Source organism: Gaeumannomyces tritici, assembly GCF_000145635.1.
Source record: "Gaeumannomyces tritici R3-111a-1 unplaced genomic scaffold supercont2.1, whole genome shotgun sequence".
NCBI classification, from domain to species: Eukaryota; Fungi; Ascomycota; class Sordariomycetes; order Magnaporthales; family Magnaporthaceae; genus Gaeumannomyces; species Gaeumannomyces tritici.
In genome coordinates, this window is record NW_008804545.1 from 6,519,822 (window position 1) to 6,529,076 (window position 9,255).

General features: G+C 49.7%; 2 protein-coding genes across 2 annotated transcripts; one reads left to right on the forward strand and one right to left on the reverse strand.

The window, feature by feature from the left end:
- Positions 1-4,337: 4,337 nt before the first annotated feature.
- Positions 4,338-7,325, forward strand: GGTG_02039 (hypothetical protein). The gene is made up of 4 exons (XM_009219810.1): positions 4,338-4,660; positions 4,757-5,614; positions 5,692-6,403; positions 6,455-7,325. Exons 2-4 carry the CDS (start codon positions 5,566-5,568, stop codon positions 6,897-6,899), a joined length of 1,206 nt encoding a protein of 401 aa, XP_009218074.1. The 5' UTR covers positions 4,338-4,660; positions 4,757-5,565; the 3' UTR covers positions 6,900-7,325.
- A 497-nt stretch (positions 7,326-7,822) lies between these two features.
- Positions 7,823-8,572, reverse strand: GGTG_02040 (hypothetical protein; the record flags this gene model as incomplete). The annotated part of the gene is made up of 2 exons (XM_009219811.1): positions 7,823-8,146; positions 8,264-8,572. 2 exons carry the CDS (start codon positions 8,570-8,572, stop codon positions 7,823-7,825), a joined length of 633 nt encoding a protein of 210 aa, XP_009218075.1.
- Between the last annotated feature and the right edge of the window lie 683 nt (positions 8,573-9,255).

Consider the following 9,255-nt stretch of genomic DNA (forward strand, 5'->3'; position numbering starts at 1 on the left):
TATTATTGCTTGCCCGGAAAAAAGTAAAAAACCTTTGGATGGTATGGCGAACGGGCTTAAGCGTTCGGATAGCGGCAAATGCATATTAGCGGTATTTAAACCCATTAAAGGGGCCGAAAAAAAAGCATTTTAAAATTATTTATTGGGGCATTAAAGCTTAATTGGTAAATATGGATACCGGGATTTTGCAATGTTGCAAAAGCAATATAACGAAAGGAAATTGTTAATTTTAATTGTAACAAATTAAACGAAAAAATTTAAAATTAACCACTTTTTAAAAGGGAATACCAATAATTAATTAGGAAAATATGTAAGGAAAATCGATTAAATGCCGTATTTAAAGGAACCAAAATTTCCGGAAATTACGTTTTTTTTGCCGGCGCTAAAGTTATTGCTGCTAAAATTGTTAACGCCGAAAGCGGCACTTTCCGGCGCCGATACAAACGCCGCACCCTTACGGGAAACCGCGCGGTTGTAAATTTGGGTATTTAAATGCGCCGCAATTATAGCAAAGCTAACGGCAATATTACCAAAAAAAGCAACCATACCTTTTTCGAAATGCTTAAAAAACGCTTTTATTTTGTTAAAACGGTTTTTAATAATAACCAAAGCTTAAATTTGCTTTTTTGTTTAAAAAAAAATGGTGCAAAAATATTGGAACATTTTTTAAATAACTTTTAATATTGCAATGCGGGCAATTTTGCGTTCGATGCGCTTTTAAACAACGGTTTAACGTTTGTAACGCGCAAATTGCTTAGCCGATATAATATAAAAAGATTTAACTTTTTAAATGGCTTTGCGGGCGCGAAATTAAGCTTTAATAAGCTTTTTAAAAAGCTTTAATATTGCTTTAAAAAACCGTTTGTAAATAACGTTTAAAATTTTATTAAAGTTTTAAGCCATTTTCCAAAATTATTTGGGAAATTTAATACAAGTTTTATTGCTAATTACGTTTTTGCAATAAATGCATTTGGAAAACCCCGTAATATTATTAAAGCATATCGGTATACGGGGGTTAACGGCATAATTTTAATATGTTTAACAACCAAAATAACGGCTATAAAATACCGTACGTTTCGTATAATTATTTTTAAAAAAAAGCAAGCAAATAAAATTATATTTGTTATTTTATTAAGCATTAATAATTTCCGGCGGCGGAACCGCATTGCAAATACCCATATAAAGCGAAAAAAAAGCGGTATCCGTTTCGAAAGTAAGTTTATAAAAGTTAAAAGCGCTACGGCGGCGCTCGTTACGCGTTTTACGCTTTTTTTTGGCAACGGTTTTTTTTGCCGCGGCGGTTAAAACCCGCCGGGGGGTTATTGGCAATACGCTTGTAAAAAGCTTAAAAAATTGCAAGCGCAAAAGGGTTTAATAAACCCGCGGCATTCGAAAGGCTTACCGAAAGGTTACCGGCAAAACGATTGTAAAGGATTTAAAGGATTGGAAATTTAAGCGAATCCGAATCCAACGGCATTACGATAGCCGGGAAAAATACCGGGGGGTTACCAACAAAGCATTAAACCGGGGCATAAAAAAACAAAAGGTTAAAAAAGGTTTGGCAAACCGAAATGTTAAGCTAGCCATAAAGGGCCGAAAAACCAAAAAGGGCCAGCGGGTTGGTTGGAACCGGAAAGTTAACGGGGGTTAACGGGTTAGTTTAAACCGAAAAACCCGAAGCAAATATTTAAAGGAATATTACTTTTTTTTACGTAATTAAGTACGAAAAATAACATTTGCAATTACCGGTTAAATCCAAATGTTTAAAAAAAGCGGTTAAATATTAATTACTTACGGTTACAATTGTTAAAATTGTTAGAATAATTATTAAAAGCGCAGGAAAAAAAGAAAGGCCCGCAACCGCAAAAAGGGAAAAAAAGCCTTTTTATATCGGTGCAAACCCATTTTTCGGGGTAAAGCAAAGCTTTATAACCGGTTTTTTTAAGCGTTGCCGGGCATTAACGCGGTTTAGCGGGATATTGTTAATTACCGGTTACTTACGGGATACCCCCGTGCGGCGTACGCGGTTTGGAACAAGCCGTATTAAAAAAGGGCAATATGTTAAAAGTACAGGCAAAACCGCCCGGCAAAAAGCGGGAAGCGTTAAATGCACGGGCAAAACCGCCCGGTAAAAAAAGGAAAAAGGCATTAGCATAATTGGCCGGGCACGAATTTTTCCGGTAACGTACCGGCAAAATGCCGGCATTGCGGCCAAAGCATAATAGCAAAGTTAAAAAATAAAATAAAGCTTAAATTGTACGAAAGCGCATAAAACGCGAAAAATTTAAAAAACCAACCCCGCGTGCCCGAAAAAGCACGAAAAAAGGGAAAGTTAAAAAAGGAACAATTTTTGTTAAAAATAGCACTTTTGGTAAAAAATTTACGGAGGTTTAACAAAAGAAATACCGTATTCGGCCCGTAACTTGGTAACCACCCGCTTTTGCACCGATCGACCTTTAATAACGTTGCGGCGGCGTTTGTTACGCGCTTTACGCTTTTTTTAGCGGCAATTTTTTTGCCGCAGCGGTTAAAGCCTGCCGGGGGGTTACCGGCAAAACGCTTGCGGGAATTTTAAAAGGTTGCAAACGCAAAAAGGCCCGATAAACCCGCGGCATTTAAAAAGCCCATTTAAAAGTTACCGGCAAAGCGATTGTTAAAAATTTAAAGGATTAAAAGCTTTAACAAATCCGAATCCAATTAAACCATAATAGCTAAAAAAAAATACCGGGGGGTTATTAAAAAGGCGTTAAACCGGGGCCTGGGTAACCGGGGGGTTAAAAAAGGCTAACGGGCTAATTAAAACCGAAAAACCCAAAGCAAGCACCCAACGGGAACCCAATTTTTTTACCGCGGCGGTTATGCTAAATAATATTTGCAATTACCGGTTAAATTTAAAAGTTTAAAAAAAACGGCTAAATACTAATTATTTACGGTTACGGTTATTAAAATTTTTAAAATGGTTATTAAATGCATAAAAAGGAAAGAAAAAAGGTTTGCAATTTTAAACGGAAAAAAAAGCCTTTTATATACCGGTACGAACTTGTTTTTCCGAATGTTACAAAATTTTACAACCGGTTTTCCCAAGCGTTGCCGGGCATTAAAGCGGTTTAACGGGATACCGTTAATTACCGGTTACTTACGGAACACCCCCGTACGGCGTACGCGGTTTGGAATAAACCGTATCGAAAAAAAGCAATATGTTAAAAGCACGGGCAAAACCGCCCGGCAAAAAGCGGGAAGCGTTAAATGTACGGGCAAAACCGCCCGGTAAAAAGGAAAAAAAAGCATTAATATAATTGGCTAAGTACGGATTTTCCCGGTAACGTGCCGGCAAGTTACCGGTATTGCGGCTAAAGCATAATAACAAAGCTAAAAAATAAAATAAAATTTAAATTGTACGAAAGCGCATGGAGCGCAAAAAATTTAAAAAACCAACCCCGCGTACCCGAAAGGGCATAAAAAAAGGGAAGGTTAAAAAAGGAACAATTTTTGTTGGAAATAACACTTTTAGTAAAAAATTTATGGAGGTTTAATAAAAAAAATACCGCATCCAGCCCGTAATTTAGTAATTACCCGCTTTTGCACCGATTAACCCTTAACATTTTTATGGAAAAGGCGTGGAAAAGGTAACTGTTAAAGGTTAATCGGTGCAAAAGCGGGTAATTACCAAATTACGGGCCGGATGCGGTGTTTTTTTTGTTAAGCTTCCGTAAATTTCTTACCAAAAGTGCTATTTCCAACAAAAATTGTTTTTTTTTAACTTTTTTTTTTCGTGCCCTTTTGGGCATGCGGGGTTGGTTTTTTAAATTTTTCGCTTTTTATGCGCTTTCGTGCAATTTAAGCTTTACCCTATTTTTTAGCTTCGCCATTATGCTTTGGCCGCGATACTGGTAGCTCGCCGGCATATCCCCGGGAAGGTCCGTGCCCGGCTGGCTGCCAGCGCCCCCTTCCTCCTTTTTTGCCGGGCGGTTTCGCCCGTTTTCCTGACAGTAGCGCTTTTGCGCTACAAAAAGGATGGCTCCTACACCTGGCGAAAAAAGGTTGTGAAATATTGGCTTTCCCCCAAAACGACCGTTTGATTGGCCGGAACGCTTTACGTAAGCGCGTGCGGACATGTTATGTGTATGAGGTGGGGCCTAGGGCACGTGAGTGCACGGCCCACCCCGATGGATAGACCTGGACCGCTGTCTGTGTGAGTCCAAAAAGCTTGACGCTCCTCAAAGGTGACCTTGTCATTGGCTAGGTGCTGCGCGGGCAAATGTGGGGTATGACCGGGCAATTGGCGTACCAAAATGGGCATGGGTCTGACAAAAACATGTCCTTCAGCTAGGGTATGTATTGGCTTGGTGCCGTCTTCGGGTTGTGGGTTCTTTAGGGAAGCGTGGAGTAGGAAGGGCGGGCGGGCATCGCGGCAAAAGAAAGGACGACACGCAGGAAAAAGGAAATTCCAGAGGCAAAAGCTGCGACAGGAAGGTGTTGAACCATTCGCTCCTTTACAGCAATCAAGCACGCTCGTCCTTCGACAAGCTTGCTCGGCAGAAGATCGCGCCGCAATACCAACAGGCCATTATCTGCCGGCAATATGCTCCTCAGCTATCTTTGCTAGCTAGGCGCTGGCGCGAGGGTTGCGAGGACACAGCAAAGCACAGTAGATACCTAGGTAGGTAGCCACAGGGCCATGGCGATCTACTTCTTTATCTCGGCCAATCGGCGGCATCTCCACGCGGAACTAACATGGTGTCATCCCGTCCCCCAGTCCTGACCCATGGGGAGTCAATCCTGATGGGATCCCAGGCGCGGGGTCGCGCTCCCATAGTGAGTCTCGGCTGGCCCATCACAAGGTCGGTAGTTCAGCCACGCCAGGCCCGACCGCGCGTGGCGCCTGTCCCTTTTGCTCTCTAGCCCTCTCACGCGGATCCGGCTGTTCCTGGTAGGCCCGCCCGTCAGTCGGCCCTCGCTTTGCCTCGGCGGGAGTAGGGGAGGTCGATCTCGGCGTTTGTGATGGCGGGGGCGCTCGCGATGGCGCGCCATCGGCAAGCCACGCGAGGGGCTAGAGCGCTCCCCCAAACCTTGCGATATAGCGTCAGGGAAACCAGCTGGAGGCATGGGCAGAGGCTTTTCCGAGGCCTTCGACTTCATCTTTATCTTCCACTGCGCCCGTCTGCCTTCTCGATGGCCACATATCTGCGAAACCCGCCCCATGTGCGGATCCCGTTGTCGCCAACGAAACGCAGCGTGCTCGGGAGCCGGCACGACAAGGATGCACGCTGCCCGGCCCGCCGCCCTGCTTCTTGTCACGGCCACCCGGGGATGGCCGCCGGGCGCCTCGGCGCAGGGCTCGGTGGAGGAGGCCTTGCCGCTCCTCCCGATATGCGCGGTATGTTCTTTGGCTTTCCCTCGAACCATGGCGGGCCAAAGGGCGGGCACGGAGAAAACCAGGGGCATAAACACCAATGACTCTTTTTCGCGGACTAACAGCAGCTCTGTGCCCTGCCGGCCGTCGATGCCTCTCTATGCTCCCTGGCAAACGATACGTGCGCCTGCACCGACGCCCCGCTCGCAACGATGTTCGGAGACTGCTGCGCCAGCACCCGCAAGCCCATGGACCTGATTCGTAATAGCTTTCTCCTGCCCCTTTTTACCTGCCGCGGACGGAATCGCTGACAGGGTCCCTCCGTCTCCCCGCAAAAGACACGCAAAGGGTGTTCAACACAGCCTGCGGCATCCTTCCCCGTGACAAGAGGGCTGAGTTCCACGCCAACACCTGGGCCATGCTCGTGGCGTGCGTCGCCGTCGTCGCCGCCCGCCTCGCGCAAAACAGGTTCCCCAAGACGTGGGCTTGGGACGACTTCCTCATACTGCTCTCGCTCTGCTCCTCCATCGCCTTCTGGTACATTAACATCTACGGCGTCGACGGGCTGGGCAACCTGACGGCGGTCGACGTCTGGGCACTGACCCATGATGAGATCACCGTCTTTCTGAAGCTGGTCTATATCTTCGAGATGCTCTATATTCCGAACGTTTATTTCCTTAAAACCTCGTTCTTGTTCTTCTTCCTCCGTATCTTCTGCCCGCCGGGATCGTTCCCAACCTTCCTCCGTGTTCAGCTCCGAACCCTGATCATACAAACCATGATCTTTAACCTTGTTTTCACTCTGGCTTCTCTTGTCATTGCCACCGTCCAATGCACCCCTGTTCGTTTCCAATGGAACGGCTGGGACGATGAGCACAACGGAGAGGGTAGCTGTCACATTGATCCCAGGCCGGCGATCTTGGCTAATGGGGTCATAAACATCTCTTTGGATCTTTGGATACTTGCACTACCGCTATCTCAGGTCTGGGGCCTCAACATGGGTATCTGGCGAAAAGCCGGCCTCACTATCATGTTCGCCTTTGGAGCCTGGTAAGAGCACCCCTGTCCCTTGCTCCCCCACGACAAAGCTGACAAGGCCAGCTCAACCATCGTCGCCGCCTTGAGCGCCCTCTTCCTCAGCAAGTTCCCTAGAAACGACAACGTCACCTGGAACAACGCGGACCTCCTCCTCTGGTCCTCGCTGGAGATCGCCGTCGGGACCGTATGCGCGTGCCTGCCCAGCCTGCGCTTCGCCTGCCTATCCCTGTACCGCAGCGTTTCCCACCTCCTGCATGGGCGGCCGGGGGGGATGGGCGGGAACGCCGACCGGCCCCCCGCGGCGCGGGCCCACATGTCGAGCCGCACAGGCACCGGGTGGTCTGCCACCCCCATCAGCCTGTCCATGCTGACCAGCGGGCGCGGCGGCGGAGGCGCAGGTCAGGACCGCTCGTCGCGCCAAGCGAGTAATACGCAAAACATGAGCACCGAGGCGCTGAGGCCGCATGGGCTGTCTGGTGAAGAAGGGCGATCGCGACCGCGAGATTAGCAGGAATGGGTAGACCAGCGGCACAGCGCGAGCCAGGGGGACTAGGAAAGGCCAGCGCGCGGCGGGCAAGGCGTAGGCTGAAGCGTACGCTTTTGGCTGCGCCTAACCAATCAGGATACAGTTCTGTGGGAAAGCTAATGTTCTAGGACCTGGTGTAGGGGATTGCAGGGTATGCAAAGCCTTTTAGCCAATCACAATGCCGTTAAAATGGAAAGCCAGTATTCCAGGACCTTTTTTTGCGAGGTGTAGTTTGCCGCCTGGATACACGAAAACAGCCTCTCAACCAATCACAATGCCGTTGAAATGGAAAGCCAGTATTTTAGGACATTTTTTTGCGAGGTGTAGGATATCACAAACACAACCTCTCAACCAATCAGAATGCCGTTTAGATGGAAGGCCAGTATTTCAGGACTTTTTTTGGGAGGTGTAGATTGATCACTCAGCCCCCCATGGATGCACGACAACAGCCTCTCAACCAATCAGAATGCCGTTGAAATGGAAAGCCAGGATTTCAGGACCATATTTCGCCAGGTGTAGGGAATAATGGCGGGACCGGCATGGATGCATAAAAACAGCCTCTGAACCAATTAGAATGCCGTTTAAATGGAAAGCCAGTATTTCAGGACATTTTTTTGCGAGGTGTAGGGGAGCGAACGGGCGACGCGCCACGCACCTTGGCCAAAATTGATCGGCAAGTCGATTTGGTATCTATCATCCCTGTTGCCCACCCAACATAAACTCCAAGGCTGCACGGCAGCATGCAGGTCCTTCAGAAAAGCCGAGTAGCCTAGGCAGAACAGAACTCGCCCACGCACGACGGGGATGGGGTCCAAGTTGGTCGGTCTAAGACCATGCGTTTGCGTGTACAGGCAAAATTACTACAAAAGAAATAGCACCAGAGAGCAAGAAAAAGAGGCTAACGTTTAGTGCTCCGCGGCGCCGGTTCCCGGGCGGGCGGCGACGGTGGGGTTGTTGTCGACGATGATGCCGACGCCCGAGGCGGGTGTGCCGAGGTTGATCTTGGGGCCCTTGGTTAGGGCCGCCTCGGCGTAGGTCAGGGCACGGTCGAAGCCGGCGCCGCCCTGCCTCTTCTGGACCTTGGCGGGAGCGGCGTCGGTCTGCTCGTCAGCCTCGTCCTCCTCGTCATCGACAGTGGCCTCGGCCTCGACCTCCTCGTCGTCATCATCCGCTTCGGGCTCGTCGCGCGGGCCGAGCTCTCTGCTGCTGCCGGGGATGGGGAGGGAAGCCTGAAAGGAGAGTGTTAGTTAGCATGCGGGCCGGGATTCCGACGGGGGGCTACCCAGAGCCAAGGAGGGTATGTGCCCGGGAGTGCTGTTCGTGAGGTTGGATGCGACGAGTCATACCTGCTCGTTGAGGATGCCAGAAGATACCGAGGCCTGAGCGGCGCCCTGGGGCGCGGGGGCTGCGGCGGCGGCGGCGACCTCGCGGGCTGGGGCACCGGTGCCGGCAGCGGCGGCGCGGGCGGCGCCAGCAACGCCGGCTCCCTGGAGGGTGTTCATGATCTTCTCGACGCCCGGGCCTCCCTTGAACTCGATGGCACCATCACCTACCACCAGCGCGGGCGAGTAGGCACCGAGGTTGATGTTCAGGGGCAGAGCGTTGGCGACGGCGGTGACGGCGAGGAGCCGGATGAGATAAGATTGGGAAATCATCTTGGCTTTTTGGTGTGTATTTGCTGTGAGGCGGTTGGCTCCGTGGAGTTGGTATCGTATTACAGGCGGCTAGGGGGCGGATTATGGGATAGAGTAGACAAGAGGTGATGACGACCAGGTCCACGCGATTATAGATATTAACGAGAGGATTGTGGGAATGAGGCTAGCTCAGTAATGCAGAGAAGTGAAGATCAAGGTGTATGTAATTCGGATACTAGCACAGCCAGAGAGTCCAGAGTTGGGAGGGACCAGAGAGAGGAGGACGGGGACCAGAAGAATGGGCCGAAGAGAAAGAAAAAAAAGAGACGAAACGATGAGTTAAAGTAGAACAGCCGGGCAGACACCTGACAAGAGCCGAGCTCGTGCCACGAAAGGGGAAAATCCCGGCGCATATGGGAAACAATAATCGTGAACGACAAGTTCGGTCGTTGAGCCCGCCCAGCCTCGACGTCGCAACCGACGCCTTTGCCAAGACCAACCCACGTCTGAGCTTCAGTATCACAAGCATTCCTGAGGGCCCGCAACGGCGCTACCTTGGCCATGCCAACTCCACCAGCAGGATCCCTGCCGGGATCGGAGAAGCAGAACATCGATCTCCCTTGGCGAGGTGGGGTGGGGGGGGGGGGGGGGGGGACGACGACGGAGGAGGGAGGGGACGGGACGGACGAACGAACGAACGAACG